This window comes from Schistosoma mansoni, chromosome 1, assembly GCF_000237925.1.
Source record: "Schistosoma mansoni strain Puerto Rico chromosome 1, complete genome".
Taxonomy (NCBI): Eukaryota; Metazoa; Platyhelminthes; class Trematoda; order Strigeidida; family Schistosomatidae; genus Schistosoma; species Schistosoma mansoni.
In genome coordinates this window covers 5898556-5914487 of record NC_031495.1, presented here as the reverse complement: position 1 = coordinate 5914487, position 15932 = coordinate 5898556, and the positions used below count along the sequence as shown (strand labels likewise).

General features: G+C 35.5%; 2 protein-coding genes across 2 annotated transcripts in view; one reads left to right on the top strand and one right to left on the bottom strand.

The window, feature by feature from the left end:
* The window catches only part of Smp_003980 (family C2 unassigned peptidase (C02 family)), a gene marked incomplete at its 5' end in the record, with an annotated part of 54501 nt that overhangs the window by 31918 nt on the left and 6651 nt on the right, over window positions 1-15932 (bottom strand). The window contains 2 exons of the mRNA XM_018793075.1: window positions 9341-9593; window positions 12819-13021. Of these exons, the coding sequence (XP_018647624.1) occupies window positions 9341-9593; window positions 12819-13021 (456 nt within the window). The remainder of the gene's footprint in view (window positions 1-9340; window positions 9594-12818; window positions 13022-15932) is intronic.
* Smp_114240 (hypothetical protein) lies at window positions 1464-1878 on the top strand (the record flags this gene model as incomplete). The annotated part of the gene is made up of 1 exon (XM_018793077.1): window positions 1464-1878. One exon carries the CDS (start codon window positions 1464-1466, stop codon window positions 1836-1838), a length of 375 nt encoding a protein of 124 aa, XP_018647625.1. The 3' UTR covers window positions 1839-1878.

The window sequence follows — 15932 nt, the reverse complement described above, 5'->3', positions numbered from 1 at the left end:
TTATTTCGGCTGGAGATTTCCCATCTTGACAGTTTGGACTTGGCGTAATTCTATAGGAAATGAGAAATTGTTGCAGAGCCTCTTCTACGTCGCCTTCTCCTCCCATCTTTAAGAGAGCTCGTTTAAGAATATCAACAAATTTCTCTGCCTGCCCGTTCGACTTAGGGTGATACGGTGGAGTTCTAATGTGTTCGATTCCATTCTGTTTACAGAACTCCGCAAACTCTGACGACGTGAACTGCGTCCCGTTATCTGAAACCAAAACATTAGGTGTACCAAACCTACCAAATAGTTGTCTCAGATGTAGCAGTGTTTCAGACGTAGATGGTCTTCGTACCACATAAATTTCAGGCCACTTTGAGTATGAATCAACCACCACCAAATAATATTGTCCACTTATAGGTCCAGCATAATCAACGTGTAATCGGACCCAAGGCTTTGTCGTTTCTGGCCATGGCTGGGATTCTGCTTTCGGCACATTCAACGGTAAATCCCACAAACCAAATTTATCAATCCAATCAATACCTAATAGATTGGTATTACAGTTCCCAGAGACATAACATTTCCCGGTCATAGTCTTTTCACCTAGTGTGAGAGGTAGCTGTATTACTCCAAGGAGAGTAATATTAGTTCCTGACGCACTCTTAGCATTATGACATGTAGGTTGATATCGGGGTCGACCAATTTTAATCCAAGTTTCTCTAGAAATTAATGTTATGTCAGACCCAGTATCGACTTGTAGTTTGACCGGTTTGCCATCGAAAAAGATGGTTACATACTTCCTTTTAGAGAAGAAATGCTCACTTTTTGTAGCCAGAACAACATTTGAGTTATGCGGTATTGATTTTGAAGTCTGCATCTTATTTCGTTTACGGAACTTATGCTCACGGTCAGAAACCTTCGGCCTACTTTTACAACATACTTGAGCATGACCATATTTACCACATTGAAAGCATACTCGTTTTTTAAAATAGCAAACATTGGCAGAATGACACTTACCACATCGCCAACATGACGTTTTGTGTTTCACTTGATTTGGGATTTTCTGGGAGTTCGAATCTTTATTTCCATTTAAAGATTTACGTAAAGCATTAACTCCAACGTGTTCACTGTTCCTTTCTACGAGATTCGTGTCATGCTTCAAATTAACCATTCTTTGACAATCTTCAGATACTGATTGTAGACTGATATTAGGATCTTGTTCGATTCTCGTTAGAATCCGTGTTCTAATATCTGCATCTACTGGAGATTGTAATCCACATACAAAAATAAGGCACTTGAATTGATCTGAGGACATTTCCTGTAATCGGAACCGCTCACATTCCCGGTTCACGATACTTGCATACGTTACGTAATCGTCCTGTACTTTCTTTACAAGTTGAAGACACTGGTATCTAGTGTGAAAAATTGATGACCGTTCACCAAATATACGAGTCAGGCATTCAACTGTTTCTTTGAACGTTATGTCGGATGGCTTCTTTGGGAGGATAAAATTACAGAATTTTTCATGTTCGGACACTCCGAGCTTTCGTAATAATAATCTCAATTTCGAACTTTCGTCCCACTCTTTACATTCATTAATAAATAAATCCTCATGGCGTTTAAACCACGCCTCAAAAGTAACTCCACTTTCTGGATCAAATCTAAATTCAGTTATTGAATTTGCAATAGAATCCGGAGTCATAGTGGAATTAGACACATTCGTTCTTGAGGAAATTGACATATTCTTGATTAATAATTCGATTAAAGAATTTTGCTGTTGCAACAAGGTTTTCAGATCATCCATTTTTGTTACAAAATTCACTTTAATTGAATATGTAAGCGTAGATCCGTTTTAATCACCGTCGCCAATGTTATAAACGCATGTATGCCGTCGCCAATTGTTATAAACGTAGAGAGAGAGAGAGAGGATGCTGGTTATAACTTTAGGGGTTTCTGGTTATAACAGTCCTTTTACTTCTTACACGTATGTGGGACGTTAATTTATCTTAGACGAATATCTACACTAGATTCCCACCCAGTGTCTATTCTACAGGACTTCAACAGAACTCAGATCAAGAACACAATATTAGCCTGACTATAACGTCAATATATTTCACACCAAAACCCGACACATGGAACAGTCAATAAGTCTCAATAAGTCCATACATAATAAGGATAGGGAAATATATATATAACACATAACACCTGTCATCCCCTCTAATGTCTGACTCATCGAGACAACCAATCATTGACATTCTCGCCCACACATCAAATATGAAGCTGAAAAAGTTTTTTACCATTCAATAATAGTTTTTCTGTAGATGTTTCAAATAGTCATGTGAATTGACAATCAATGCTTTTCAGAATAAAATGAGTCGGTAAAACATGATTTTGTTGACATTGAATTTCGTCTGCTTCAGTAATTTCTTACTCAATGTTTCATTTAATCAAAATAATAGTGAATAGTTGTGTACCAAAAAAATTGTCTACAACTGTACTATCACATTTTTTGTATATTGTGACATTATATGTACTGAATGTTGTGGTGTTAAGAGTCCATCCAGGCAGAAGTAAGTTCTTTGGCAAAAGTTTGACCGAAAGTGCTGGAAGTTCTCAAGAATTCTTTGAGGAAAATACATTATCACACCAATGTTTAACAGAAACATCCTAGAGAGTTCTAGAAAAATGATGAATTACGTGTCATTTTCCGATAGAACAATTACTGACTTTTTTTTACTAATTTCAGGAGCTTTTAGAATATCAAGGTCACATGTTGGTCAATAAACATCATTGTTTCGTAAACATAAGGCTTATTTGGATTTTTTTTCTAGCCTTTTATGTTCTTTTCAGGGACATAGGAAGCGATTAAAAAACCAGTGTCAACAGTTCAAGTACCAGACACACCACGAAATTCGTATACAGGTAATAATGGAACAACTTAAATAGTTGTATTGATATGGTAGGTAATGATAAAAGTACGAACACATACGGTTTATTCTCAAAGATCCTACAATCCATGTGAAGTAATGTTTAGAAATATGAAGATGAACTTCTAACATACATTATTTCACTTACAACGTACATAAGACAGTTAAGGTAATAACTGTAAAATAACTTTATGATCATGATAAAACAGTTCAACTGTGCTAGAGTAGATCGTGTTTAGTCCCTAAAATAATATTTTACTAGAGAACTTGGAAACAATGAATTAAATTAATTTGTTCTGTTAATAAACTGTCTATTTTAAAGATGACGAAGAAGATAAAAAAATAAAAAAAACAATCCTTTTCAGACATTAAAGTACATTTGTTTTTAACAGTCCCCTTCTTTTTGATAGGTTTTCTAATTAAGCGGTCGAATTGATTTCCTAGCCGCTTTTAATAACCCTAGGGTTAATGTACACAGTAACTTGAACACAAGAAAAAGCACACGAATTAAGAAAAGAACGATAGTACTTCAAGACTAGTTAATGTACAGAAAAACTAGGGTATTTATAGTATTACGTGGGACGTTGGGCGTCTGGGATCATACTAAATATAGTAGCAGGGCAGATAAGTATCCAATTAGAAACGTAACTGTTCACTTTCTTGATGTTTCTGAGAAGCTTCTATTCAATGTTGATTCTATAGAATGCTTTCTAGAGTTTTCTAGTCCCTTCATAGACTTTTCTGAGGGATACTTTGGAACATCACAACACTCTTCCCCCTATAAAAATTCATTATGCAACATGAAAATATCACATTTTTTCTTTTTAGTAAAGATAAAACACTAAATCATCCGCAATATAATTTGTTTTAGATCATATATGCCATGTAAATAAACAGAAGTCAGTTAAATGAAGTCAATCTAAGATGTACACATGGATTTGATATCATTATCAACTATGAAATGTAATTTAAAAAATGTTTGGTATATTTTTGTCAATGATAGATTGATTTAATTAGAGCATATCTTTTAATGTGTATTACATAATTGTGGTGTGATAATAGTGATAATTTGTAAAATAATTATATTTATCCAAACAAGAGGAATGTTCCATTGTAATAGTAATGGTCATGAGAATAAGAAGGAATTTTAAAGTAAATGGTAACTTGTAAGAATGATAGAAGTTTAAGATCATCATCGACTTTCTGTGTTGATAAAAACATTGAACATTTACTGTCTTATATGCTTTCCAAAATAATAGGTGTGGACTACCTGATTATTGTAACCAGTGGTTACAGACTTTGAGTGACATGGCTCAAATGTACTCATTCTTTGTCTTCCCTCCAAATCTTAAGCATCTGAACTCTTCACATTTCTTTTTGTTTGTACTTCGCTAATTCAACTTTTCTAGGATCTTATCCTCGATGCCTGATCTTTTCTATTACCACTAATATTGTTAATACTTCTACTATAATGGGATTTGGTTTCACAATTTTATGTCACTATGATAATGGAGTATCACAACTTGAACCGAAGTACATACGCAACAGGTTCTGAATTGTGACTGACTGACTGTGTTTTGCAAATGCCAATTTATTGTTCAGATGATTAGTAATGAATTGAATTATTAAAAATTGTTAACATGAAGGGTCCTATCTACAAATTTGAAGTTGAAAAAATTGTTTAAAAAGATAGAGAAATTAAGTGGCATGAATTTTGAGGTGTGTTTCCGTACAATGGAGATAAAGATGGAACAAATGTGCATTTGCAACAAACATGAAATATTTTGAAGGAGTGTTTAGGTCGATGCAACTCAAAACACTTTATAAACTAACATTCATATGACTTCAGTTTGCATAGTTTTATTAGACAGACTACATATCTATAATCAATTAAAATAACTTAAAAGTAGATTTATCATAAGTAGAAAGAGATCAACAAGAGTTAACACAGAATATATGTAAACATATCTAAAATTTATTTATTTATTAATTTAAACACATAAATATTGGTACAAGGAAGCACCAGATAAATATGCGCCGCACAAATCTCATTCGATTTGTGTGAGGGCTGTAATACTGCCCAGTTGCTCAAACTGAAGCGGGTGGTTTTCTTAGGGGGCCACACCCCGAGCCTTTGACCTAAAGATCTGATCCATAAGGCAGTGGAGCATCTTAAGGAGATGCAGTCCCATGGTAGCCGGTGACCAGCGACTGGTTCATACGCCATTTGTTCCTTCAGGATACTGGAGCCCATGAGCACCATTGGTTTGAAATGAGGGTTTTCCAACTCCCCTAGGTGAACTCGCCATGTCCACCAACCCGGTTAAAGCATCGAACATTCGCTTTTTGTCCTCTCTATTTCGTAAACAACACCCGTGGTACGAGAAGGCAGTGAGTAGGACTTCCCTGTCAGAGGCTATATATTCGCGTGGCTATGTGAGAGCATTTCGAGAGGGAGAGCGGACTCTCCCCACTCTTGGCCGTACCAGGGCATTTGGGGGCATAACCATTCATATTGGTCGTTTAACCCTACCCTATTGGCGTTTAGGACTGCAGTTGATCATATTTTTGGATATGTGCATTCTGAAAGGATTATTTTGATATTGCCATTAAGTCACAAGCATTTTAAGCAGGGTTGAATGGTAGCTAGTAGTGAAATCAAGGACGCACGTTTTGTCCCATTTGAAGCTTATCAGCTAGATGTATTTGCATCTTAGAGTGGATAGCGACCAGTGGCTGCCTAGACTCAGTAAATAAGGTGATGACGCAGAGGCGTTTGGAGTTATCTATTTACTTATTTGAACACATAAATAGTGATACAAATGGGCACCGAATATATATGCGCCACACAAGTCACTTGGATTGTGTGTAAGCTGTGATACTACCTAAGTGTCCAGACCGAAGCAGGTGGTTTTCTTAGGAGGCCACACCCGGAGACTTCGACCTAAAGGTCTGATCCACAAGACAGTGGATCAACGTCAGGAGATGATGTCCCATGGTAGCCGGTGACCAACAATAGGTTCATACGCCATTTGTTCCCTCAGGATAATAGAGCCCATGTTCACTATTGGTTTGTAATCAGGATTTCCAACTCCTCTAGGTGAACTCTCATGTGCACCAACCCGGTTAAAGCTCCGAACATTCGCTTTTCGTTCTCTTAATTTCGTAAACAACACCCCTGCCATTGTGAGAATGCAGTGATTAGGACTTCCCTGGTCGTGAATGTATGCACGTGACCATGTGACGGCATTTGGGGGACGCAGGTATACTCAGATGACAATTTCCGAATACGACGAAACGCATGTCTTGAATTCCATTACTAAGCACCGTCCGATCCCACATAAAATACTTAAGACCATTTGGAAGACTCTAAATTTTAAAATATAAGCTATTAAACATTGAGTGAAGAAAAGTACAAATAAGTAGTGGAGAAGTGAAATAAAATTTGCTTAATATATTTAATCTAAGTAAACGTTACAACAGAAACAATACAAACTGATAAACAAAGAACTAGTTATCAATAAAGATGTAGTTAGGTAGGAACGATGACGTGATATTGATATTGTGTTGCAAATATTTAGAAAGACATGCAAATGATAAATAAATAAGCAATAAATGAATATAAATGCAAATGAAAGTGTATATGGAGGAAAAAGTACAACACTTTGTACATAAAACTGGTTTTCAGAGATATTATGTGTGCATATGATGGCACCAGTCCGGTAGCCTTAACCTAAGTAAATTAAACGGGGTTCGAACCCAGGACGAAATGTTTGGAAGTCTTATGTCCAAACAATTAATTCACCAACTCGATTGATGACTTTTTTTGTGAATATGAAAGTCAGGATTATATATCTGATGTAAAGTTATTTAGTTATATACAATGTATTATCCCATTTGTTTACATTTTCAAATAACATAACTAACTAACATGTTCACAACACAAATTTGAATTGGTCAGGTAATTAGTTTTTCAGTTTAAGGAAAATGTCGAATAGTGTGCGCGATAAAAGGTTAATTATTACAATACATATTTGGATACAATTAGATGAAACTACCTTTTAAATCTGGCGATAAACACTCATATATGTATTTCTATGTGTGAGCATGCAAACATACATAAATGTGAGTATGCATTACCACCCACCTATATAGTACAAGGGACAATCAGTCTAGCTTTAAGAAATAAAGTGAAAATAGTATATGCCTGAATTTTGATGGGTAACAAGCATTTTAGGCTCAGCTTCAACAAAAGATAAAACCGAAATATACACGGGGTACATACGAATATATACCATAAAAGTAGGCCGTTTCAAAATAGTCATCCATGTATAATAATAATGAAATAGAAATAGATTTCCTACGGTAATGTAGAAGAGATGTAGTAGGAAAGCGTCATTTTTCCAAGAAAATTAAAGTCAGTTACATTTGTTCATTTAGCATGTAGCCTAACGTACAAACACACAATGTTATAGGAAGAAGCAAATCCTAACGATTAAGCTTTAGAGATTTTACGGTATGAGAATGATTTACGTAATTCGATTACTTCTTTTTGAAATAATCCAAGGACTTAGACTTTGACAAAAGTGATGAAATTATGGCGTTGTACATATATATTTGGATTTTTCAGTGTTGGTTATATTAGATACAACGCTTGGATTTAAGCTTTTATACAATTGTTTGATTTCTATCTTGGGATACCAGTTGTAACTCAATATATTCTTGTTTTCAATTTGATTGGTTAACAAGTTATAGATAATGAAGAATACAACACACACAGAGAACACAGTGGTCTTGAGTGCTGTTAGAGGCATGAGGGCGGTTATTAGTTACCGATTGTCCACACCGTGGAAGGGTTCTTCTAAATGTACCTGAAAAGGGTTTGGGTCGGAGTCAGTTTTAGTGACCTGGGTGCGCAGCCGCAATGTCCAAGGGACAACTGCTTGAGGCCCGTGACACACAACCTTTTTATGGGTGGTTTGTTGAGATCTCACCGCCGGAGAGGATATCCGTGGGATAAGGCAAAGGGTGCATTTTTAGGGTCGTAACCCTACTCTTCCTTGTGGGAAGGCAGCATTGCTGTTATGCTGGTTGTCTGAGGGAAACACCTTACTGCTGTCACATTTTTCTACAGTCAGCAGTACGACTTTACCCTCGGACCTTGGGTTTGCTGCTTTTAGTCTTATCGCTCTTCAACCGATCTGTCTGGTATGGGAGGACCTTGAGGAAGGATTAGTTCATCGTGATAGGCAAGTGTGACTACCACGTCAAGGTAGCAGCAACGGTCGGGACAATGCACACAGTTGGTGTCTACAACTCTATGAAGAAACTGACCAGGTATTTTATTACCATAATCACTATTAGATAAACTAAATATGTATAAATAATCCAAAAGTTAGGAAGTGTAAAGTTCCTAAGGTATTAATCCAACATTGATGATCCCCGTTCAAAAAAGCAGCGTACAACTTTAACCATACAGAATCTATACAAATTATGTCAATCTTTAAAAAGAGGTATTATCAATTAATAAGTTCAACCATACAAGTCAGAGTCTACGAAATAAGTGAATACAAATGAAACTATGAAAAAAAACTGGAACTTAATGGTAAAAACATTTACAAATCATTAAATTTCTGATAGATTAAAAAACACAAACCAAGAAATTACGTTTACTTAACACTAAATGTTTCTTAAGGATTTTATAACTTTTTAATATGAATCATAGTTTCATTTAACAAAACAGAAAATTAAACGGTAACACATATAACATGGTGGTTGGAGGTGGTCAACAGGAAACCCTGAACCCGGGTTTCGTGGCACACGTCAGCAAGGTGTACCTGTAATCTTGAGGGAACTGGTGCTCCCTGACGGATTCGATTCCGTGTCACTCAGCTTCATAGCCAGAGACGTTACCACTGAGCTATTCGGGCCGCGACCGACCTCCTGTAACACATATTCAATTGTCAATGTTTTTTGTAACTCTAGATTTCTTCCGTCTATATATTACAAAACACACTATCACTTCCTAATCACCAAGACAGAACAAATTAATAATTATACTTTCTTTCTTTAAATCAGGCTGAACATTTTTCACATAACATGATGTGTAGCGATATAAGCAGCCAAATTTTTTGTACTTGAGGCAAAAATATTACCAGTTCTCATGAAATTATTAAATGGGTGGTATATACGGGTTGAATAGCTAGACGTATTGTAAACATGTCTGAATGTTCGGAATCTACAAGTGAGCATTCTGAACGTGAAACTTGAGAAGTTTATGGAAATCATGACTGCGATGCGCCGGTTGGATCAGTGAATTCAAGATTCTTCATTGACTTAAACTTTTTTATGTGCATAAATTGATAAGCATCAACAACGATGTAGATATACTGAGAGGTACCAATTACACATTTATTACAAAAGAAATTTACCTGTCGTATATCGGTCACAGAATAGGCATGACCAAGAATTAATCCTAAGGGACCATTCGCTTCAATCTCATGTGGATCAGCATCAATACTACAAGCCATTAAAGATGCACGATTCAATGCATGCTCCATAATACCGAATAGATTGGTAGGAGCTTTCGCACCTAAATCAACAAGTTCTGTAAGACCACCAGTGAAATCTTCCATTGCTTCTGCTGTACACCCACCACGAAGTGCATCATAAGAAGACACAAGTCTTAACAGGATAAAAAAACAACCAAAACATAGTATCATATAAGAAATTTAAAGAATAAGTATAAAATCATGTGAATCCTTTAACAACGTAAAATTTACCAGATTTTATTGAGTAGAATGGGATGATTTATATGTAAACAGTCTGCCAATCGAAAGAAGGTGGTTAGTCAGAACTCCGGTTCAAAAAATTTAGTAACAGGTGAAATGGAGTTTTCTCATTTGAATCTCTTCCTCGTCAAACAGATATCAACATAGAGCCTGGCACAGATGTGTTTCACCCAGGTTGCCATACCACATTAGCATGACAAGATGAAAACAACAAGCGATTGAAATAAAGTAGTAGCAGTGATAAGAAGAAAGATTAATCATTGGGAATGTGGAAAGGTAAGGATGAAGGGAAACTGGAAGTTCAGAAGATAAAAAGTAAGTGTATCTGCACCACTGAGTACGATTCTGAGTTTTATCACCCAATCATTGGCAATGGTTATCAAGCAGACCCTAACCAGGTAGTCTAAGTCTACTTACACGGCTCAGACCAAGAGTAAATGACTTCACGGGATGATGTCAAATTTTGGTTTGGTTGTCCCCAGCTTTCTTTCAACCTACTTGTGAACTGATAAGCACTGCCCATCGAGGTAAGCGGTGGTTAGGCAAACATTGTACATGTCCTAACCATCTAAAACAATAAAAATTCATTACCTCACAAACCGATTTGTTACCCTGTTTGTTATCTTTGTTCCTGTTAGTAAATTTTATTTTTTACATCACATTTGCAACTAGTGCTGATGATTCGAGACTATGAAGTTTTATGTATGGTTTATAAATCTGACTATACGAGGGAGTACATACTATTCGAACCACATGTTTAAATGGAATACAAATGTCGTTCACCAAGATTCCAGAACCCAGTGGGCCATATTACGATTAATCATAGTTATAGATCATTTAAATATTACTTGCAAATGGGAATTTCGAAATTTGGGATAAACTTCAAGATAGAAATGTTAATTCAGTTGATGAAGTTATGAACTTTCATTGCATAAAGTCAATGAATTCGAAACACGTCATTTGAGATAGATATACTGACATTTTAGTGGGGAAGGACGAATCCCCACCTATGACACAAGATGATGGTAATCACCTACCACACCGTGAAACGTGGACCATTTTATGTCACATCACAATGCTAGAAAGTTTGAAACGAATTCACTGTCTCTTGCGACTCTCAATAATTATTCTATTTGTTTTATATAGTTAAGATCATGAGTCAGTTGAAGCTAGACCCTTGTGATAATGATCATATGCTCACTAGTGACTGGCTCCGTGAGGTAATTCCTGGAGTTCTAGTGAGAAGTCGTGGCCAGTGGAGCTAATCCATGTCAGGTAGAGACAGGTATCTACCTCAGTACAATGGGAGTTGGTTGCGCAATTTCGTGGATTGGTTAAGGTTAAACATTAACACCGTTGGATGCCGGCTCAGTGGTTTATCGGTTAAGGGCTCTGGCTCGAGATTGGTAGGTCCTGGGTTCGAATCTCGCGAGTGCAGGATCGTGGATGCGCACTGCTGAGGAGTCCCATAATAGGACGAAACGGCCGTCCAGTGCTTCCAGATTTTCCATGGTGGTCTAGCTTCAACTGACTCATGATTTTAACTATATAAAATACTAAAATCTCCACAAAACCGCCTTATGATATTCTATTTGTGTTTATTCCCTAAGAACACATTCTTGAGGTCATTTAGTTCCTTTATCAACAATGATAAATGATTCGAAATTGTATCAGGTAATTTAATATTTTCTTAAAACCAACCAAAAACACTTTTTTCGATCGGGTGATTCGAACTGAAGAGTTGAGATTTGTTTTATTTCAAGGTCCCATGATTCGTATAAACCACACTCTTCTATACGACTTTACATTGAAATATTAAAGATTCTTATTGAGAAAATTAGAACGACATATAAACGCAAACAATATTGTTTCTAAATAGACTGTCATCAGGCTTTACTCTAATATACGTGAATATTTATAAGAAATTTTCAAAAACCAATCAAAGTCATTTATGGGTCAGAGGTTACAATAAAGCAGACTGTATAACCACACATAATAGATAGAAAAGTAAAAATAGTAAGCAGACGGGTGTACTAGTAGTGATAGGAATAATAGTCAATAGTTCAACATGGGAAGTAGATCAAGCTCGTATAAATACATTTTCAAGTAATAATCACTAAAATTACGCAATAAGAAGTGTGTAAATAATCAGTAAAATCGTTTATTAAGTCATATTCGGTGAAGGAAGGAATAGGAGTGTTATGAATTTCCTTTGAATATACAGACGAGAGTTGTAGGTTTGGAGCGCTATAGCTTCTGCTACATCTAGGGGACGGGATCGAACCCGATTGAGAAATGACGATGGTGTGCCAAAGATCACTCGAAATGATTCAATACTTTCATATAAATATTCATGTATATTAAAGCCTGATGACGATCCATGCGTTCTATTTTACATTGGGTTAGCCAGTCATAAGGAATAAAGAACCTAGCACATATGAGCACTAGTTCAAGTCTTGACATCAAATCAACACAGTGAGTTAAAATTAACAAGATAAACTTCAGAGCAATAGAATTAGTAACAGTATTAGTAGTAGTAGAAAAGATTAGGTATAGACGGTAGTATTCGGGAAAAGGGAACTTAATTAGTGGAATAGAAAAGTATGCGATAATTTCAAACATCAAGATCGAAGGGAAGAGAAATAGTGGATGGACTTATGCAACTGAGACTGAATATGATCCATTTTACCCAACGTCTCCAACCATTCTTTACGATAACCTTATGGACTCAAACCACGTGGTATGAACGAACTAACACTTCTCAATTCAGCAAGTCAACAACTTCATAACCTGATGCCGCTCCCAACTTTCTTTCAAACCATCCCTACACCAATCAGTATTGCACGTCGAGTTAGGTGGTGGCTAAGCAAACCAACATATCCCAAGCATCCTTTAGCCGATAATGACTTACTACTTCTTCAAATAATTTCTCAACTTCAGCTAGTACCCTACAACTTCTCTAAGTAAACTCGCGAACAAACACATTGTAATGTACTATAATCGTAAAATAAATTGCGTTTTCTTGAATTGTTGTAAAAGCCACAGAAAAGCTTTATTAAATATAATTATAAACAACGTAATCAATATAATGGTAATGTCTTTATTATTAATGACTAACTTAGCATAGGCTTTCTCTAATAAAGCTGACCAAAATTCATTAGAATCTGCGGAATGCATAAATACTAAATGTCCATTACGAGTTGGTAAACGATCATCTACAACAACATCGTACCAATCACCGAATCGCCAGAATCGGAACCAAAACATTCCAACATATGGATATTTTGATGATTTTTCAAATGATTGATCAGGTGGGACAACCTTCAAGTGAATTTTTTATTTTTGGAGGGGAAAAATAAATATTTTTATTGTTTTAAAAGAACAATTCAATTTGATGTAATGTAAAAATTTGTGTGGTATTGAATACATGAATTGGTTGCATAAATCGAGGTACATGTACGCGATTCTGATGTACTCATGTCCGACAGACTTAAAGTCAGATGTATAAATCTGTACACCATAACCACAGTTTATATACAAATAACTCGATAATTGATTAAAACAACTCAGAAATTGGGAAAGTAATCAAATAGCGTCATCCTTTTTATTATTTATCTGACCATCGCTTTGTCTGAATAAAAAAGCGGCATCATGAGTATATTCTTAAGTGAGTATTTCTACATCACAATTCTCAAAATGTGTACTGTTTGAGTTGACAATATCCATTGACTTTATTTTATTATTGTTGTTTTCAAATGATTACCTAAATTCAATGAAGACAACATTTAAGGAATACTGAAGTCTGGCTACGTGTGTTTGAGGATAGTGGAATTGATGATTTACAATTGCTTTTACCATCTTAACTCATAAGTTTCAATGCTTTGGATATATTTACTTATGCGACACAGCGATTTCCAAACTATGCATTATTTTTGGTTTAGGGAGATTTGTAGAGGCTGAAGGATTTTCAAATCGAAAATTGATCATTGTTAGATCAGCATCGAACTTTAATATGGGATTCCTCAGTAGTGCCCAAACACGACCCCATCAAAAGAGGTCGAATCCAAGATTGATTTCCAGCGCAAGCGAGTAATTTCTAGATCATTGAACTAGCATCTAATGGTGTAAATATCTAACTTCAATCAATTTTTGATAATGAGTAACTATCTTCCATTCCTTGCAGTGGATAACTGTCTAACATCTAATATGCATGTTGAGACTGGATGGAATCTTAAAGCTAGTACAATCTAGTGTCACGCAGTCTTATCAGATGTAGTTCAAAATTAAACCAGACAATAATCCGGCTATAAGGTTTCTATTGCTATTTTACAAAAATAGTAAAATGGACGTTACAAATGAATGGGATCAGTGTTGATTTTATTCTTCATGAAACTGTATGCTGTAATGTCTATTTTTTTCTATTTTCATTGGATGACTTTCTAACTTCATATTCTTGACAATATTCTTCTTTTTCTTTGTGTATATGTGCGTATAGTGCATTTATTGGTACCTTTGTTATATTATCATCATGAACTACTTTTGTGTTATAAATCAATCAATAAAAACCATATAGGTTTCACTAATTAGGAGTAACAAAGATCATGATTATACCCGATTCTTTCAATGATTATGAAATAATTAATGATAATTCAGTGATTTCTGAATATATTATTTATGAAAAATTTCTTTCATCAACAAGATAAATTAGTCAACCATATTTTTTTCACGACAAACATCAAAGAGAAAAAATCAATGTACCTCTAATCAACATTCATAACCGTTGACAAGTGTAGACATAGATTTCCTTTAAATGACTACTAATATACGCTTGTATATATAATAAAAATTATTTCATGTAAGAGATACATGGTGAAACGAATAAATAATCTTAAATAGAAACAAATAATCTGTGAGAATGACAGGAAGAAGTAAAGAATGATTATGATTCCCAACTTTTATTCTTGACTATTCATTGACGTTTTCAAAAGAGATTCAATCGGAACAAATTAGTTGAGTAATTTGTAGACAGATAAAAGCTTAAATACTTTAAAATTTTTTAATATTTGAATTCATGAGTCAATTAAAGTTAGACCACCATGGAAAACGTGGAAGCACTGGATGACCGTTTCATCCTAGTATGAGACTCCTCAGCAGTGCGCATCACAATCCCGCTTGTGGGATTCGAACCCAGGACCTATCGGTCTCGCGCGCGAACACTTAACCTCTAGACCACTGGGCCGGCATCCGACGCTGTTAACATCTAGCTTCAACCAATCCACGAAATTGAGCCACCGTCCACCATTGTCTTTGGTGAGTTACTATCTCGCAACAGACCTTTCACGAACGGAATCGTGGATGCGCACTGCTGAGGAGTCTCATACCAGGACGAAACGGCCGTTCAGTATTTCCAGGTTTCCCATGGTAGTCTAGCTTCAATTGACTCATGAACCCAACTATTAAATTTCTAAAATTCCCACAAAACTCCCTTCTGACTGATCAGTGTTTGTACCTTTTAAAATTTATTTAATAGGAATTGATCGTATCAATAAATTGTTGGTTTGACTATTCTAATCATTTCAATATTTTGTAAAAAAACCCATCAATTGAACGATTATAGCCTAGATGGATCTACTTAATAAAACTGATAAATTTCAATGTAGCTATTTGATTGATCCGTTAAAAGAATCATGTCAAAAGACTTGCACAATTTGGCTGTTAATATTTTATTGATCAGAAGGGATTTTTGTGAATATTTCAATATTTTCATAGTTGAAATCATAAATCAATTGAAGCTAGACCACGATGGGAAACCTGGAAATACTGAACGGGCGTTTCGTCGTGGTATGAGACTCATCAGCAGTGCGACATCCCGATTGATATTTATTGTGCATCTGGGGTCCTAGGTGTAATTTGCCCTGAGAGAATAATTTTAATACTATACTGTATAATTTTATACAGTGAGGTTCAATCACTTGTTTTCGGCTTGTACACAAGTATCAAATGGACTAGTGGGAAACATATGGAATAGAGACATATCCAGTCATTGAGTTTGGTATATAATATTAAAAGTCTAAGGGTTTTACTCTCCAAGACGGTCACGATTCCAAAAACTATAATTGTTGTCTGTTAATGTTCTAGATCTTCCTGAAGCTATTTGTGTAGATATTGAAACTATTTCAAAACGTTACTTACATTTCACACCAATACACCGATACCTGCTTTGTGTCTAAAA